The 19,814-nt window shown below is 44.8% G+C and overlaps 1 protein-coding gene across 3 annotated transcripts in view; it reads left to right on the top strand.

Moving 5' to 3' along the window:
• NTRK2 (neurotrophic receptor tyrosine kinase 2) overlaps positions 1-19,814 on the top strand; it is a 336,633-nt gene that overhangs the window by 245,464 nt on the left and 71,355 nt on the right. For all 3 annotated transcript variants that reach the window (XM_015076264.3, XM_053205197.1, XM_053205198.1), the window contains 2 exons: positions 2,507-2,637; positions 17,191-17,363. In XM_015076264.3, coding sequence (XP_014931750.2) covers positions 2,507-2,637; positions 17,191-17,363 — 304 coding nt within the window. The remainder of the gene's footprint in view (positions 1-2,506; positions 2,638-17,190; positions 17,364-19,814) is intronic.

The following is a 19,814-nucleotide window of genomic DNA, read 5'->3' as shown; positions in this document are numbered from 1 at the left end:
GAAATTAATATACATTCTTATATTCATTAATATTGTTGCTCATAAAAGACCTTTTGATTTTTATCACCCTGAGTTCCCAGAGGCCCATGGAAGCCGTCATTGCTCCAAACCACATGAATTATCGGGGGAAAAATCCTATTAAGGCAAAACCTTAATCACCGCTTGTATTTTACATCAAATTGTATCTAAAAAGAAACTGTAGAGCATATCCATCAACAGAGAATGAATAAATAAATGGCGGCATAGTCCTCTCACAGAATATTATAAAGTAGTAAAAGCAAAAGGATGACTACCACACACATACTGGAACTCAATGTAACTCAATCTCCAGGGCGCTGTTGGGTAAAAAAGGCAAGATGCGAAGAATACACATTCTCGCATCATATCTCATTAGGGATATAGCGTTAGTAGCAAACCTGTAGAGGAAATGAGTAACACAAAATTCAGGGTAGTAACTGGGCCCCAGAAGAGAGTGGGGAAGTGGATACAATCAAGAAAGTCCCAGTGGTAGAGTGGTGCTTTCAACATACTAGTGATAGTCTGTTTTTTAAATGGGATGGTGGGCTTATGGGCATTCATTTTAATACTATTATTTCAACTACAGAATTTTGATTTATATTTTCTTGTGTTTTCACAATGCAGTTCACATTCAAGTTAAAAAAAAAGACTTAAAAAAAATTTTTTTAATCTTCATTTATTTTTGAGAGAGAGACAGAGTGTGAGCAGGGAAGGAGCAGAGAGAGAAGGGCACACAGAATCCAAAGAAGGCTCCAGGCCCTGAGCTGTCAGCACAGAGCCTGACGTGAGGCTCGAACCCACAAACCGTGAGATCATGACCTGAGCCAAAGTCGGACGCTCAACCGACTGAGCCACCCAGGTGCCCGCCCCCCCAAAAAAAGACTTTTAAAGAAAGTTCATCAAATTAAACTACAGTAATAAATCTTCTGTGTGCTCAGCACCTGAGACATTGCACAAGACTATAGGAGATAGATAGGGTTGCTTTTAAACTCAGGGAGTTTCCAGTTATGAAATGAATGGAAGACATAAGCCAGAATTCAACTAAGCACAAGTCATGATATAATATGAATTCAGAGAAGGAGGTCGTCGGTGGTCAAAGTGGTCTTGGAAACTCTCAGGAAGTGAGAATTTGAACTCACCTTTGAAGGGTGAACTAAACAGAAAGGAAGCTGGGAGATTATGTTTACTTTTTATTCTATTGTTTACATATTCTATTTTTCTTGCCATGTGTAGCACAATTTATAACGGAAAAGAAACTGTGGTATGGAAGAAAGAAAAAAAAAAATTTACTCTGGATTCAGACCTGAATTCAAACTTCAACTTCTCTGTTCCCATGCCGTGAATCACTGAAATTTCTGCAGGCTCAGTTTCCCTGTGTACAAAATGCAGAGAAGGTTGCTTCCCAGGGCTGTGTGAGAAAAATGAGAGAATATTGTTGGCTGGACATTCCAAGCCAACAACAAGCCAAGAGTCCCGATCTCTTTTTAATACTGCCATTCAGGGACGAGCCTTCCAGAAAAGAATGGTGGCCAATGGGCTGGTGGAACCCTTGAGCTGAGAAGTTCAACATTTGACGGACAGGGTGAAGAGCCACATACTCCCATTATGGCTCTGTCTTCCACAGAGTCTCCTTTGGGGCTTCCCACTGGCTCTGTTCTTCTGAGAAATGCTTTGCTCTGCTCCCCTCCTTGCAGCTGATGGGCTTCCAGAAAGCCTTGGCTGCCTCCTGCCTTGTTCCTTGGGAAAGTGTATGGATGAATTGATGTGGGCCAGCTCCACTCTAGACTAGAGGGGGAAATATTCTCTCTTCCCACCATGCATCTATTCTTATCTCTTCTTGGCATTGGATAACCAAGACTGGGGACATGATCTTAGAATGGGCTGGGGAAGCCAGCCATAGCACAGCCTAGACATTTCTGGAAGGAGAAATGAGTCTCAACCATGGTCTAGCCCACCTCAGCAGGAGGCTAAAGCTGGGACGGGGACAAATCTTTAATTAGAAATGCCCAGACCTTGCCTTTTCCCCTTGTGTCCTTTGAGCCTCTTTCCCTCAGGAGTCTGAGGCTTCTTAACGAAGAATTAGGGATTCCTAGCTCTCTCTCTGCCTTTCCCCACTAGACACATGACTAACAAGTATATGCAAGGTGTCTGGCTTATGAGAGGCCTGCTATTAATGTCCAATCCCTTCTCATCTCTCCCCTTTCCTAATCTGGGAAGTTCATTAATGACATTCCGCAGCCAACGAGGAGGTTGCTACTTGATTTCTATCGAAAATGACCATTGAGTCCTGGAAAGCAAGCCAGTGCAACCTCCCTCCAGCCATTTGGGCGGACTGTGAGGATGGATACTGAGTTTCTCCTCTGGTTTGCCAGTGCAGAGGGGCAGAGTCTCAGGCCTGCACGCTCAGGAGGCAGGCCCCTGACTCCCACCCTCAGCCTTTACCTCCACGTGCCTCGATTCCAATTTCCATTCTGTCTTTGTTTTCCAGTTGTTCAACACATCAAGCGACATAACATTGTTCTGAAAAGGGAGCTAGGCGAAGGAGCCTTTGGAAAAGTTTTCCTAGCTGAATGCTATAACCTCTGTCCTGAGCAGGACAAGATCTTGGTGGCAGTGAAGGTAAGAGAACACTCCAGAATGTCTCATTATCTGTTGTCGCACTAATGTGTGGAAGCGCATTGTGTCATTTTGTATTTGGCCAATTCAGGAGCCAATTATGTCTGCTATGGTGGATGTGTTCGAATTTCCTGTACCCAAATGGACAGCGGGAAGGGTGTTTGGGGCACATCTAGCTGTCTGAGCTTCTTCTCAGGGACAACCTGTCCATCTCCAGGCTGTGAATAGCTTTGGGCTACTCTGACAAGTCAATGCTAACTCAATTCTGGGTGGAGGTTGGTAGGGTCAAACAGATTTCACCCAGCTAAGTCTTGGAGACTCAATCTGTCTCCTCAGATTGCTTGATGCTGATGCCAAGCTCAGCTAGAGCTTGTCTCTGGTGAAGGTTCTAGAAGGGAGACCAGAGTTCACTTTTCCCTCTCAGCCTCTGCTCTGCTGACGTCTTCTGTTATATCTTACCCTGTGCCTCCCAAATGTTCCCAGAGCCCCAGGACTGTAAACAGTGCGGGCAAGACTCTATCCTGGGGTGGATGGAGTCTCTCGTAAATTCCACTACCCTAGGAGATACAAGGTCTTACTGAAATAAAAGAGTCTGAAAGTCCTTACTTCTAGCCATTTCCCCAAAACTCAAAAAGGAGACCTGGCCTTCAATAAGATAAATATTACTGGAGGGGAACAAAAGTTCCACCGAGTTCTCTAAAACACAAGAATTAACAAAAATAGCGCAAAAGACTTGCGCATATCTTTTACATATGCATTGTCAACATTTTAAAAAACAACTCACCAAGGTATTGAATAATATATGCAAACCACTTAAAAGAGGCATATATTTATTAAATGAATTAGGTGGCAAAGGAATGTAGACTTGGCTAGCATAATAAAATGCAACTTCTTGGCTTAACAGAAGATGACTGGGTTTTGTTTGTTTCTGCCAAACACAGAATGTTTACATGAGTGGCGTTTGTTTACTGGTTATAAGCAGGACAACCTTTCATGTTTAAAAAAATCAGATGTATATTCCATTACTGTTGTACTTAGCATTAAAATACTCTGGTATATACAGAATAGGTCACTGAGGAGAGAGGTAAAATTCTTCTTGAACTTTCTCATCCTGCAGACTAAACACAGTTTCTGTTAAAACTCATCCAAAGGAAAAAACAGTGCATTTGCTTTCTTTATCTTCCAAAGTAACCAACATGAGTGGATGCTCTTAGACGCTCACCAGAGGTTTCTAAAAGCTGCATTTTAAAGTGAATAAAGGACATGGTGGCCCATTTGGTTGAGCATCGGAACTTGTCTCAGGTCATGATCTCACAGCTTGTGGGTTCGAGCCCCACATGGGGCTCTGTGCTGACAGCTCTGTGCCTGGAGCCTACTTCAGATTCTGTGTCTCCCTCTCTCTCTGCCCACCCCCCCCCCCACCACCCGCTCGCACTCTGTCTCTCTCTCTCTCTCTCTCTCTCTCTCTCTCTCTCAAAATAAATATACATAATAATAAAATAAAAATAAAGCGAATAAAGAACAGAATTTTCTAGGGAGGGTAAATGTAGTGTCAATAAACATCATACTAAGTTAAGCAAATGGAAGGGAGAAAGGGAGCCAGAGGAGAGGAAACAGGAAGGAGATGCTAGAAAGATGTGAGGTCAAGTAGGGTAGAAGGTGTAAAATAAGAATCCTGCTCTGATTCTGGGGGCGGGGGTGGGGGGGCAGGGGTTTAATTCCTGCTGTTGCGATTGCTTCCTCTTTCCTTTCCTTTACCCCAAAAGTTTGTTATTTTTTAAAGCACAGAATGTTCAGAACATTTGGCAGGGTTATATCTGCAGGCTCTGCTCTCTTCTGCCGCTCTTTTTTCCCCCTTAGGATAAATGGGACCAAGAGGTGCCTCTATTTTTGTAGATTCGTAGACTGATAAAACATGAGAGCTGGAAAAAGCTTAGGGAAGAGCTGATCCTAATCTAGTCATGAGTTATACACAAGGACACTGAAGACCATGGATTTGTGTTCTGGGCTCATGTTTCCTCCCACTGATATCTGGAGACCACCCAGGCAACTAAGTCAGCCCATCAGATTCTGAATTCAGATTCTTGAGGTCACAAGGTGAGACTCTTTGAATGTACAAACATTCTGGGAGATTAGAGAATCCTAGATGATCGTGTAGGAGTAGCTGAGGGACCTCGGCCAGATAGGGAGAAATTTCTCAGTGGGTATAGCTTTTCTTTTTGGTATCATTTCTTATTCTCTGCCTACTTCGCTGTATTTCTTTGAATGCCCTTGAAGAGAGGGTGTTGCATGGCTAAATCCAGGGCACCCTCAGCTCTTGGGTTACATTTCCTTCCCAACACATGCCAAAATAAGGTTTCAGGGCTTGGGCTGGTAATGATGAAAGATCAGCCGGCATCAGCCGTGTGTAGCCAGTGGGGCATCCTTCCACGTGGTCACATCTCCCTTGGCTACTGCCGGTGAGGCTTCTCTGGTTTGAATCACAGTCACAGCCCTAATCCCACCTCTGACCTAGACCCAGGACCTAGTCCTCATAGACACCCTGGCTTTGCCAAATTAAGTTCGCAAATGAATGACCTATGAAGAGTGCTTGTTAATTAACACCGCTAAAAACAAGCAAACAAACAAACAAGAGACAAGCCAAGGAACAAAAACTTGGATTTTTCCCTTTTATCAAATCCTGACTCCTCCTCTGCCAGGTCCTTCTTGTTGAAATTCAAATGCAACTGTTGTTTCAAGCAGAGAGGACAAAATGCCTGCAGCTCAAAAATGCAGTTCCAACTTCAAGGTCGCACACCTAGGAAGTCTCATCTCAGTGATCTTGCATGTGCAGTTTTGTTGAAATCAAAGGCTTTGTTTATGTTCGCTGGAATGACTTCAAGCTTCAGAGAGGATGCCCAGGTTAATTTTCCGGGATCCGCAGGCTGCAACCTCACAAGGAAGGAGTCGGATCTTCTACAGGCTCCGGATGAATGGATCAGAATAGCACATGGGCCTTTTACAAAGCTGCTGTCTCCAGCCCAACCTGCTCAATTTTAGGGCTGCGAGCTGGCCAATTGAAAGTGTGTTCAAAGACTATCCCAGGAGCCTGGGAGGAAAACGTGTATGGTTCCGGCCCTAACCACAGGAAAGCGAATTTTTAAGGAATGAGACAAGCTGAATGCAGCTTCCGGGGCCTGCACAGACTGTCACCTCTGAGGAGTGGCTGCGGGAGCTGCTTCTCTCCCATTGGAGGCACCCAGGGATGTTTGACAGGCTTTCTGCCCGTTGCCTAGCAACCCCGGCAGCATTGATTATGTATGCTAAGAAATTGCAGCTATTGTCCTTTTTCTTTCTCTAGAAGGAGCTGACTGGTTTGAAATCCAAGACTTTGCATTCAGACTGACAGATGTCAGTTTCCTGTAAATTCTGGCCTGCCCCAAGTGATTTCAGAACTGGAGGGATCCACGGGAACCGATTTGAGACGGAAGTGATCCTAAGGCATGTGTAGGGCATTCGAGGGTGCAGGAGGGCTGAGCGTGCCTCTCCCTTTAGAGTATCTGCTTGTTTGGAGCCAACCAGACTGACCTTTTCTTGATATTTTTGGATGAGCTTTGTTTTTTAGTGAATAGATTTGACAATTATTTTTTTTTTCCTCTTTACACTGTATTACAATTGAAGAGCCCGTAAAGAGAATGAGAAGCAGAGAAACCAGTCTTTGATCAGAATGAGTTACTTTACCTTTAAGTAACTCAATTGCCAAGGAAACGCTTCATGGCAGTTTCCCTGCATTAGCTGTGGGTGCGTTAGCTATTTTTGGCTCTCTCCAACCTGCATTTCAATAGCTACAATGCCTACAACATTTTCTTGTACTATGAATGCATGCGGATTTTTGTTTTTTAAACATAGCCACAAGTGTGCTTTGTAGGATTCATGGCCTCTCCTCCCCCTCTCCACTAACTCAGGTGTATTTCCAGAAACATAAAATGCTGCACACGAGAGAGACTTTAGAAATCCTACAGAACCCAAGCCTCATGTTTTATAGATGAGAAAGCCAAGACCCAGGGAAGTGGAGTGACTTCCTTGAGGGGTAAGTTAAAGTGAGTGAGAGGCACCAGCACAGGAACATTTGAGACTAGAAAGGACGAAATCTGACTGCAGCAGGCACTTCCTTTGGGATTTTTGCATTTCATGTTTCTGAATATCTTCTTGTTAACAGAGGAAATAAGGATGATTTTCTTCACCAAGGGTTTTGGAAGAGTTAACTGATAAGCCCTCTGGCACACTACCGTTCGGCAGCCCCAAAGTCACATCCAGCATGTTTTTCCATTCCTGTGTCTGGAGAGCCCTACCTCGCCCCCTCGATGCACACAGCTCCCATTAATCCATCAGCTCTCCGCTCAGGTTGCTTCTCTTTGGAGATACATTCCCTTGCCTGCTCCCCCAGCTAAGTCAGACCTCCCTATTACATGCTAGTAAGGCATCTGCCCTTGTCCTTCACAGCATTTGTCAAGGTTGTGCATTCTATATGTATCCGCGGGCTTAGTTAATCAATGGAAAGATTGTGGGTCTCCTCCGTTAGAGCGGTATTTTTGAGGGTGAGAACCATGCTTTTTAGCACATTGTCTAATATCTAGTAACATGGAATCAGTGCTTGTTGAGTGAACAAAAGGATAGACGGGTGGACAGATAAACTATAGAAAAAATAGCCTTTGAAAAAGTGAAGAGTCTGCAGTTGACGTTTGTAGGTAAGGAAATGATCTGATGAGCTACTGATAATCATAGAACTTTATAGCTGAGAGGCACTGTAAAGATGATATATAGAGGACAGTGTAATCTAATGAGAAGTCATTTTAGAAATGATTGAACCACTATACAGGTATATAGAACTATTAGCTGATGTTCTTTAGCTTAACTCCCACCTTTTGTGAGGGAAGAAACGGGAACCCAGAGAAGATGAATGACTCATCCAAGGTCACATAGCTTGACCAAGGTCACCTAACGTCAGACGTAGGACTAAAACTCAGGCCTCCCCGTCAGTATGATGCTTACCATGTACCACACTCTTATTGACTGAATTTTGCACATGCCCTGGTAGACCAAGTTGAAGAAATTCAACACAGTGCCACTTATCAAGTAACACAAAGGTATGTGCTAGTTGTGCTCATTTGCGTGTAAGGTCGACAGATACTTTTCTTGTTTTCCCAGTAGAAACGTAATTTGAGGAAATAGGCAGAAATAAAGAAAACTGGATTCTGGAATGAATGTTAACAAAACATCACAATCGGCTTTGAGGAGAAGAGCAGTAGACTGCTCATTGGAAACCTAACTCAAGCTGGTTTAAGAAGAAAAGGAAATTTATTTGTTCAAGCTACTGGTATCCTTGCTTCAGGGACTGATGGATCCAGGAAATCAGTTCTCCCTGTCTCTCTCGGGGCTGCTTTCCTCTGTATTGACCGTATTCCCAGGCAAGTTCTCCCCACACTGTGGTGAGCTATCTAAACAACAGCTCTGGGCTTGGATCCTGCCATCCAGCAACCCAAAAGAGAGCTCCTCTTCCCCAACAATTACACAAAAGTCCAAGGGCCAACTTCCTACTGGCTAGTTGTCTTGAGTTGGGTCACCAAGTCCTCTGACTCTCTGGATAATAGTCTGAATATCCAGGACTGGGTCACGTACATATTCTTGCAAATGGATGGTGGGTCAACTCTGCACAACACACATGGACTGAACATGGGGAACCATGCTTCCCTGAAAGAATATGAGAGATTCTATCCCTGAAGAAAGGGGTAAAAGTCTGAGAAGAAAAAAAAAAAAAAAAAAGGAATATGACCAACTCAAATAGGAACTACAGGACAGCTAGGCCTCACTGCTAGAACAGTTGGGATTTAAAAACTCACTCTGGATCTGAGGTGGCCCTTGTGACTGTGCCCTCTTTATCCTCTCAGCAGGAAACGCCAGGGACTGTCCTCCAGGCTTCCCTGCTGATGGAGTATAGCTATCTCTCGCCTCTGCTGCTTCCTAACATTTGACTTCTGCTTCCGGGCCAACTGCTGCTCACGTAGTCTCTGTGCTCCTCTCCCCCCCCCCCCCCCCCCCACCCAATGCAGATTGCTCAAGAAGGAAAATACTGTGTGTTCAGTTGCTCTGTTCTGTCTTCTTGCCAGGCCACCTACCTGTGGACCAACTATCCAAGGTGGTCACATGGCACAGATGAGGCCATCTGTGGGGAAGAAGCAACTAGAGCCAATTATCTCAGAATATGTATAGGGCAGAATAAGGGCTCAAAAAGGAAAGCTCATTCCTTCCCATTCTAGAAGAGTGAAACAATTCATAGACAAGAAAGGACATCAAGAGTTCATCAGTTCAAGCGCTCTACCCAGACACGTTTATCTCTAAGGCATGTGGCTATTTTCTTGCTTTCTTTCATTTTAGTTTTGTTTTTTTGTTTTGTTTTGTTTTGCTTTGCTTTGTTTTTGTGGCAGTCACCATATCAGTCCTCACATGTGATAAATCATGAGGTTTGCCTCCCATTCCTCCCTCTTCCTGCACTTTCTCCCCACTGCACACGGAATCCTTGTTCCCACATCATGGAAATGGAAGATGACAAGATTAGTATATTTAAGAGAACATCTGTCAGCGCTGCCCTATAAAAAGAGTTTGTATGCCTTAACAGGACAGAATGTTGCAGAAAGTGCTATCAATTCCATCTTGACAAGTCTCTAGTAATAGAAGTTGTAGAACTTTTAATGGTGGCTTATTAAAGGCTTCATCGTCTTTATGGTCCAGACATTGTTTAATAGATTTCTACTGTACTTTAGTGTAAGGCCATTCTTTCCTGGCACGTGTGTGTGGGTGTGTGCACATGTGTATCTGTGATGTGTGTTTGTTTGGGGGGGTGGGTGGTGAGGGCTGTGTGAGAAATGTGTGCACTCCCATACAGCATAGGATTGAGAGCAACATTTGCCTGGTGAGGGTCCCTCTTGTATTGAGTCAGGGCCCCGGTGATTAAGTTGCTCCACCAGTGTCCCCTTTCCAGCAACTTCAACTTTTAACCTTTGACAAGAGATCTGTTTTTTGTCTTGTTAAGTTGTCTTGTTAACCCTATTTTCTGGCTTGTCTACAATTTATCCCCATCTTCTCAGACATGCTAAGCCCAAAACAGTGCATTTCACTGGAATGAGGACTCATCTGGTATTCAACATAGCTGGAGGCTTCATTTCACACTTCTGTATCTCTGGAATCTGTGCCTCACTTTTTAATTGACTGCCCCGCTTTTTAATTGACTTTAACATGATAAGCCAACTGTCAATTGAGTCTTGGTCTACCATGATCCATCAGCATTAAAAATTGGCTCCAATTTTTAATTGTATTTAAAGCTGGTAAATATGTTGCAGCTGCCCATGCTGGAGGACAACTTCTGATTCATTCCTTTGAGTCAATATTTTTCTAATATGACTGTTGCTATGAATTAGTTTGATGTCTTCCAAAGACTTAGCATTTGTAATATGCAACTTGATGTGATATGCATGCATAAACCATCAATTTCAGTACCCAAATGATTGTAAACATTTTAAAGTGTGTGAATTAGGACTTGGCCTTGTGTTTCCCATTGGATGGTCAACTTGTTAGATTCTGAACCATAAGAGTCAGCATGGCTGTGAAAATAAAGATAGCAGCAATCAACACCCTGGCTATGAACCTTGTATTTGAAGCTGTCACTTGGTACATAATTAAAGTCCTTGCAAAGGCCAGTTACATATGATTGAGTTGATATACACAGGTGTTGGTTTCTAGTACATAGTGAGCACTGAGTGTGATCAATTTCATTTTCATATAATCTTTTAATTAGTTTTCATTGCCTTAATGCAGGCAAGCCACCTATTGGACTCTGTTAGTTTTTTTTTTCAGTTTAGTTATTTACTTATTTATGTATTTATTTATTTAGAAAGAAAGAGAGCATGAGTGGAGAAGGGACAAAGAGAGAGAGGGAGAGAGAGAATTTCAAGCAGGCTCCACACACTGTCAGGACAGTGCCCAACATGGGGCTTGAGCTCACAAACTGGGAGATCATGACCTGAGCCAAAACCAAGAGTTGGACACTTAACTGACAAAGCCACCCACTTTGAGAGCCACTGCACTCTCCTTAATTTTTAAGATCTTGTTTCTATAAAGCTCTTCCTATCTCTGAATTTATTAAAATATAGTCTTCCAAAATTCACTTTTGTAAGAATTTGATAAAAATTTCCTCTATCTTTCTTTAGAGAAGACCCTATAAGTAAGAAGAATCACACAGTATCATGACTACAGCTTACTCTAAATCCTTGGCTAATTGTTGCCTGTAACAACCTTATAAGAAGGATGTCTGCCTTAATTCTATTTCAGTTTACTGTTGTTTTCCAACAGTTGCAAGAGGCAGGTTGACCCGTTGATAGTTTTTTGAGATGGCTTTTATGGAACAGTGCTATCTAACAGAAGTATAATGTGAGCCACAAATGCAAGTCACATTTGCATTTTTAAATTTCCTAGTATGCACATTAAAAACTAAAATGAAACAGATGAAAGTAACTGTATTCATATGTTTTATTTAACTCAACATATCTAAAATATCATTTTAACATACTATTAATATAAAAATATTAATGAGATATTTTATACACTGCCAGTTTTCAAAACCTGGTATGTATTTTATACTTACAGTACATCTCAATTTGGATCAGCCAGAGTTCAAAAGACCACCAGCCACATGTAGTTGTTGGCTACCATATTGAATAGTACAGGTCTAAGAGGTCAACAGTCTCCATTATCAGCAGAGCTAGATGCAATCAATTATCCTGACCCGGAAGAACTTAGGCATGTTGACAGACATTCTCATGCATCTTAGTTGTTTCATATGGGAGTTAACTCCCTGCCCTCCATATTTTAAGCATGGTAATAGGCATTGGGCATAATGAAGTCCTACCATAATAATCTCTTTGTTTTTATACTTCACCTTAACTTTGTTTCTATGATGTTAAATATTATAGGAGAAGAATATGAGATTAGTGTTTAAAACAAGGACACAAGCTCATGTTTCCTAAGCCACCTGTACTTTGAAATGCAATGATCATTTGTCACATCCTACCACATCCAATCACACCAATGATTTCAAATAAGCTTTCTCGCCTCTCCTCCGAGCTTCCAGTTAGTTAGCCTTAATATTTTGTGGAAGCATTTGCGATGAATGCTAATTTTCCTTTTGTTTTTTTTTTCCCCTTGCCTCCATTTTGCCTTTGCTAGTTTCTCAGTTCTGTGCTGAAGTTTATTGCATGCTGCTCAGTTCTTCCAACTCTGAATCAGTGTGTGCTCAAGGCAGTAACTCTCTGTAGCTCTGGATGAGACCTCTCCCTTGAGAATGTCTTCAGAAAGGATGGTAGCTTTTGAAGTGTCAGGAAATTCACCAGGAATAAGAAGGAATGAAGCTACAAAGCAGACACCAGGAGTAAGAAAATAGCAATGCTTACTGATGGGGCAAATATGCCTGTCAAAATGAAACTTAAGTGGAGGGAATTGTCAGTGAGGGAAGCTGCCACCTCATGTCCATTGCCAAGGACTCGGGGAACCAGCCAAGCCTCCTTTAATTGAGTAAAATGACAATCAGCCGTGGTACTAAAACAGAGATGATTTTTATAAATAGGGTTGATAGCAGGATTTTTCCAGCTTCTGATTGCTGTCTGGCTATGGTTCCACCCTGAGAAAAATTCTGCCCTCTGAGTGCCAAATTCAGAAGATGATTTTGCCCAACTTGTTACTGCCATATTTTCTGAATCTCTTAAAATAGGATTGAATCATAATTTAGAAAAGGGACCCAACATGCAAAAATGGATGGGCACATAGGATGCAGCTAGGTTTGTAGGATGCACTCACCCCATGAATAGTGAAATCTTTCTCAAATCCAAAAATTTTACTGAAGCACAGCTTCTGACATTACACTAAGAGCACAGTCTCTTCCCATAGTGTATTGCCTTGGGGAAATGGAGATGTGAGACGCTCATTAGCTCTTTTAGTTTGGTGCCCCCCCCCCACAAAAATTCTGTCTTCTCTGCCATCCCACCCTCTACCCCACTGCTGAACTCTCTCCCTGTCTCTCCCTCCCTGTCTCTCTCTCTCTCTCTCTTAAACACACACACACACACACACACACACACACACACACACACACACAATCTAGCATTCTGGAATCAACAGTACATAGCTAAAACTTATGAAGAGAGATTACATGAAGAATCTTTTCATGCCTTGTCATAATGCCCTAAAGGGGTCAGTAGTCTTCTCTAGTTCAATGTTAATGATAGGCTGAGGCCCTAGAAATAATCTCAGTGACACAGGGCAGCCTCTGAGTAAGGAGACTTTATCTCTGAGAAGACATCACAGGCTTCAAAAGGCTTTTGGAGGGAAATGGTGGCAGCCCGGGGTACCGCTGTTCTCATATTGAGCCATCTCTGTACCTTATCCATGCGTCTTTGGGCCTCCCTGCATCCTCGTGTGAACAAATCAGATGCAGGCCTCGTTGTGGTTCTGATTTCAAATATCACTGTCTACCGGGGACCCTCGGAGGCCTCTTAGCTTACACTACCTTGCTCAGTCCTCCCAGTGACCCTGAGAAATAGATGACATTGTTCCCCTCACTCCACAAAGGATAAAACCAGAGCTCAGAGAGATCCAGAGCAGTCAGAATTTGAACCCAGGTTTTTTTTAATTCTAAGCTAGAATGCCTTCTTTTTGAGTGCCACTATTGTGAGGATCTGCCATTTGTGGGGGTTTTCTGTTGTTGTTGTTTCTTTATTTTGAGAGAGAGCGAGAGTGAGTGGGAGCAAGCAGGGGAGGGGCAGAGAGCAATAGAGAGAATCCCAAGCAGGCTCTGCACTGCCAGTGCAGAGCCAGACGTGAGGCCTGACCCCACAAACCATGAGATCATGACCTGAGCCAAAATCAAGAGTTGGACGCCCAACGGGCTGAACCACCCAGGTGCCCTGTGAGGATCTGTCTTTCGACCAGAAGGAGAACACAACCACTTGGGGCCAGCCCTCCAGGAGAGAAGGCATTGGGAAGTCTCCTCCTCATCCTTACATTCTCGTCCCTGCTTTCTCTACATGTACTCAGGCCCACTCGCTACCTTTCCACATGAACGTCCACTTTTCAGCCCTTTCCAGTGCTCTTTCATCTCTAGCTTACACAGATCTCGTGGGTCCAGGGTTCTTTTATTTGCCCAACGTTGGATTCTGTTGTCAGCGGAAGTAGTGGAGACAGACACGTACCCAAAACCATAATGCAAGTCCAAGTGCAGGAGATGTTCCGATGTGTATATTTTGCTCCCAGGCAATGGCAACGTCCACGTCCTCTGTGTCCATCTTCTTGCTCTAACTGTGATTTATTTTTCTACCTAGAAGTTCAGCAGACCAAACACCGGTTGGATTAAAAAACACCTAAAAAGCAGGCCCACAGATAAAATGAACCTAAACAGGTCGTGAAGATAAGCACTTCATGCCTCCCATGAGGAGGCTTAGTTTGGATGGGTACAAGCAAGAGGAGCTTAGTTTGGATGGGGACAAGCCCAGTTTCTGGAGCTTTGAGGAAACAGAGCCCCAAAACGCAGGCTTTCAGCCTCTGTTCATTTTGTTATTAAACGAAGAAATGTGCGGTTTCCATGGCAACAGCCCTACCAAAATTTTATGGCTTCTCTGACTACTTGCTGGCCCAAATCAGCTCACTTTTCAAAGCAGGTGCTCTTAAGGGATGCTTTTTGGAAAACCACATTCTAATGTGAGAATGGGGGAACCCCACCACCAGACCCTTTTTTCAGTCGGTACCTCCAGGCTTTGGCATAAGAGGTAATTGCCTGTAGCCTAATGAAAACTGTAGGTATGATTTCTGTCTCCTTGGGTCAGGTCAGCAATGGGAAGAAAGCTTCAAATCCTGCTAAAGGCAGTTCGTGAAAACACTAGATTCTATACGGATTGTAGCAGAAAAGACTTTGTGATCTTGCTGTTGCCTCTGTCATCTTAATGTTCTCTTGTCGCTGATATGAAGCAGACCCTGCATATTCATCGGTGCCCTCCTGTGCTTTCCCTGCTTGGGAGAGCAGCCCTGGGCATGGTAAATTACATATTGCAAAGTCATCGTGTGGCAGACTCGATGACGAGCCTCCTGACCCCCTTTGGGAATGAAGGATTTGCTCCCTCACTTGCTAGGAAGCCTCAGTCAGTCCTCAGCTACCAGCAGCCTGTGGGGGCTCAGAAAGGCCACTCAAGATCACACTCCCTTCCCAGTGGCCTCCGTCTGATGGCTGACTGATACAAAGCTACAAAGGCCCAGCCCCTTTGGCTGAAACTCAGGACAGCTCTGAAGGGTCATCCCATAGGCCTTGTGGGGGAGTGTTGAGACACAGCTCCACTCCCCCGGTGCCCAATCCCTCCCAGCAGGTGCTAATCCCAAGAGCATGCCCCAATGAATGTCTTGGCTGCTAACTTCTATCCCAGAGTCTTTCCCTCAGGAACTTGACTTGTGGCACATTCCAAGGTCTAGAAGTTGCCCAGGTCAGGAGTATCTCCCACCCAGGAGAGCAGAGTCAAGGCAGCAATGAGCTGTAACACGTGACATGACCACCAGAAGCCTGGCAGTGCTCGTTGACCCTGACGCAGTGTGTGGTACACATCTGGCAGGCGACATGCTTTCATTCTGTTCCCGAGTGACTATGGATGTTCACATTTGCCCTCTAACACCAATAAAGACAGATGGAAGTCTCTGGAAAAAGGATTCACATACCCACATGCCACCTCTACCAGGAGGAGTCCTCTGGCCGTCCCTTCTCCCTGTCCCTTAACTGTGGCTGCTGTCACAAATTACTACAAACGGAGTGGCTAAAGTAACCCAGATAATTTCTCTCGTTGTTTTGATGGTCAGACATCCAAAATCAGTTTTGTTAAAGATAAAGGGAAGATGTTGGCAGCGCTGGCTTCTTCTGGAGGTTCCAGGGTAGAAGACGTTTCCTGGCTTTTTCCAGGTTTTAGAGGCCACCTTCATTCCTTCGCTCGTGGCCCCTTCTTCTACCCTCAAAGCCAACAGTGTAGCAGCTTCTGTATTGCCTGACCTCTGCTCCTACCTTACACCTTCTCTCTCCTGACCCTCCCACCCTTCTCACCCAGGAACCCTTGTTTGGAATGACATTGAGCCTACTTGGATAATCCCTCCACATCAAGATCCTTCACTTAGAGGCCCCTGTGTGGCTCAGTCGTTTAAGCGTTTCCACTATGTGTGATCTCGCGGTCATGAGATTGAGCCCCAGGTCGGGCTCTGCGTTGGCAGCACGGAGCCTGCTTGCGATTCTACTCTCTCTGCTCCTTTCTCTGCACCTCTTCCATTCTCACAATAAATAAATAAATAAACATGGAGAAAAAAAAGATCCTGATGTAATCGCATTTACAAAGTCTCTTTTGCCATGTAAAGTAACATATTCATAGATTCTGGGGGTTGGGACATGGACGCCTTTGTATGGGTATCATTCAACCTCGGACACCAGTGCCCATGCCTGAGTCAGGACTCCAGGCAGAGGAATGAACACACGCAGAGACAGGAAGGCACGGCCTGATGTCATTTGGGCAGCTGTGGATCTTTCTTAAGGTGGGAGCATAGGTTTCAAGAGAAGCATGTCAAGTGATCAAACTGGACAGAGATGCAGGGGAGCTCACATTGGATACATGTCTTAAACTTGAGTTATAGTTAATCATAAATGTGGCTCATCTCCCTGTTTGCCCATAAGCACCTGAGGCCAGGACATGGGTCAGTGTCTTCCCGATGTCACCACAGCTCTGGCTCAGAGACCGGCACAGGACAGGAGGTCGGTGCAGGTGTGTGTCATCAGCCCATGGCAGCTTTGCCCTGCTATGACACCGTGGGGGCAGAGTGGTCTGAGAAGAGAACTGTCCTGGGCACCTTCATCTTGGCCACGTGACTGGCCTGCTTGGACCTCCCCAGATCGGGACTTTTCCTGGGCCGGCAGCGTGGGTGAGCACGAGTGAAGCCTTTCTGAAGGGATACATAATAATGCTGGCCTAGTGATCATAGTCAAGGCTGAAAGATGGGTGCACGAGGGTCAGTATGCTCTCCTATCTACTGGATATTTCCATAATATCAAGTTTTTCTTAAAGTTATGTGAGCGGAAGTTAGCATCCTTGAAAACCAGGTACCAAAAGGGAAGAGAAGTCTGTGGTGATAACTGGGTAATGATAGAGAAAAAAATGGGTTAAGACTATAAAAAGCTCATGTCTGTTACTTAATGAGAAAACATCTATACGAGCGCTTCGTAAACCGTAAAGCGTTCCATACCCATAAGGGACTTTTCCTCAGTTATTAATACAAACGGTATTTCTTCAGGAATTAGGCAATTTTCCAATCTTTTGTATAGTAAATGAGATGGATTTCCTTCCCATCTACGAACCTCGGGGCTCACTGAAGTACTTCCTTCTCAACACAACCTTTCCCTTTGATGTCAATTTAAGGTGTGTTGATTTTTTTCCTCTGTCTGCCCCTCATCCTCAGACGCTGAAGGACGCCAGTGACAACGCCCGCAAGGACTTCCACCGTGAGGCAGAGCTGCTGACCAACCTCCAGCACGAGCACATTGTCAAGTTCTACGGTGTCTGTGTGGAGGGCGACCCGCTCATCATGGTCTTTGAGTACATGAAGCACGGGGATCTCAACAAGTTCCTCAGGTGCGGTGCGGGGGATGGGATGGGAGGGGGCTTGAGGACGGTGCAGGCCTTCATGATTAAGACAGATGGAGAGTGAGGACCAGCAGTTGCTGGGAAGGTCCAAGGGTCACTTGGAACTTTCTCTAGAATGGCCTCTCCTGGTGACACCACCACCATGTACCACAGAGAAAGAAACTGAGGCCACGGCAATGTTCTTGTCTTAATGAACTAACTCTACAGCATGCGATGTGAGCGATTCCACTCAGTTGCACCTGTGTTCATTGAGCATTTGTTAATGAAGTGACATGTGACATGGCATTTGAAGTGGACCGTAGAGTATCTGTAGGAGTTTGCCAGGTGGATTAGAGAGGAGTGTCCTTCAGGGCTAAGGAATCAGTGAGTTAAGGGACTAAGGTGTCACGGTGACAGGTTTGGTCATCCAGGAGTGGAGAGCCCAGAGTAGGCACAGGATGTGTAAAAGGAGTGAGGAGGAGTCAAGGGTGGAGGGATGAGCAGTTGGATTTTAACCTGACAACAAAATGGAGACCCAGGAGGTCAGGAGGTCAGGGATGTGGTGAAAAGAACAGAATCCATAGAGCAAACGCTCTGGAAGGAAGGAGGTCAAAAAACATTGGATGGGACCATTGGAAACACGGGCTATAGTTCTTGCTGAGCCCCTGAAGCCCTGCAAAGATGGACAGCCTTCACTTGAGGTGTTTTGTGGCAAACAGGGTCATTAGAAGAAGGCAAGGCAAGGAAGGGGGAAATGTTGATTATATAAGGGAGCCACTGGGTTATAAAATAGGGTCCGTGTCACTTGGATTTCTAGCATTAACCTAATTAGATTTTAGTTTACCAGTGGCTTCCTAGAAAGTCCCCCACCTTATGACAGGGAGGGGTCTCAAGACAGAATAAGTGAGAGACAATGCTGAGTGCCCATAATCCAGGGGTCAAGGTGAAGATACTCTGAAATAGTGAGGAGTTGAATCTCAGCTCTGGCGTTTATTAGCCAAGGGACCTTGGGCAAGTGTCTCAGCTGTTCAGGTAGTGATATGGAGCTCGCAGGGCAGATATGAGGACTAAGTTGGGATAAGTACAGAAAGCTCTTAGCATAGAAGCAAATAGGAAGTTTTCAACAAGCAGAAGCTGGAATTCCACTGGTGATGATATCTATTGGTAAACCAACTTCCTCCGCGAAGGGAATCACTGGGAGAGCTACACTGGGTAAGACAGAGAAGTCCGTGGTCACCCAGCTAGGGTTCCCGGTCAGTGTTCCCCTCCTGCACCTCCCAAGGGACAGAAGAAATGAGCTGATCCACACACTCCTTGCTGAAGGAAACCAAGGAATGCTTTTATTTGCATTGAGCGGGGGAAGGAATGGAGCCCACCCGTTTAAGATCATGAGTGGAAAGAGTGAGATTCCCGTAGCGTGGGCTGGGGAGACTGGATTCTCCTTCCCAGTCTGCATCAGCAGCTGTGTCGCTTGGGTGGGTCCTCAGCCCACGTGGACCTGAGTTAGATTCTCTCTGTGTCACCTCTGGCTCTAACATGCAGTTGTCTTTCCAATGTAGCTGCCCCTCAACTTTGAAAGATTAGCAAGTGTGCTGCCTGTGATATCTCAGTAGGTAGTAGAATTTAGGACAAATGAGAAAGACGTCGGCCTCAGTAAAAGGGGTATAATAATGCCCACATAGAGGACTAGTGTCAAGACTATTGTGGTGGCAGATAATCGGTAGATGCTGTCCCCGCTGTCCTCCCTCTCTGCCACGCTGAGGGATCCACAATGCTGGGGATATCATACCTCTTGTGTTACGGTGACCTCTCTATCCTTCTCCAGTTTCTGGGGGCGCTGGAAAGGGCTTTCCCCAGAAAAGGGCACCAGGTAGTCACTTCGTGCAGCCCCTGGAAGATTCAGAAACTGTGCTGTTTACATAATAAGTCCACCACGGTGAGAACAGTGGAGGGGGCAATGTACCTCTGTGCTTGGAAAATGCCATCATGTGGTTTGCACCTTCTGGATCACTTTTGCCATCTCTAGCCTCATGAATACGTGTGCAATTTAGTCCTCTTGCTGGGATGGGTCCCCGTGCTCTGCCTTGCTTACAATTGTGGGGGGGGGGGAAGGAAAGCCAGTGAAATTAGGGATGTGTAGCCGACACTTGGTGTTCAGAGACCATCATCCGGATGCACTACTCTGTGCCTGCAAGGTTTTTCCCGTAGGTGATAAGAGATGATGATGGTAGCTTTTGTCTTTCAGCTCTGATGTGAAAGGAGGAAAATTAGCTGCTCCTAGAAGTATTTTTCCCTTGTTCCCATGATCTCAGCTACTTGTCTATTTAAAGATGGTGCTTTCCAAAAACTGTAGCATAATACAACCAAACGTATTCACCCATATGCAGTGAAATGCTTCTGTGAGCTCACACTGCGTGTGCACATACGTGTATGCATGCGTATGTAACCAAGTGTGTGTGT

Source organism: Acinonyx jubatus, chromosome D4 (assembly GCF_027475565.1).
Source record: "Acinonyx jubatus isolate Ajub_Pintada_27869175 chromosome D4, VMU_Ajub_asm_v1.0, whole genome shotgun sequence".
Taxonomy (NCBI): Eukaryota; Metazoa; Chordata; class Mammalia; order Carnivora; family Felidae; genus Acinonyx; species Acinonyx jubatus.
The sequence above is the reverse complement of the archived record's forward strand: the minus strand, read 5'-3'. Positions and strand labels throughout refer to the sequence as shown.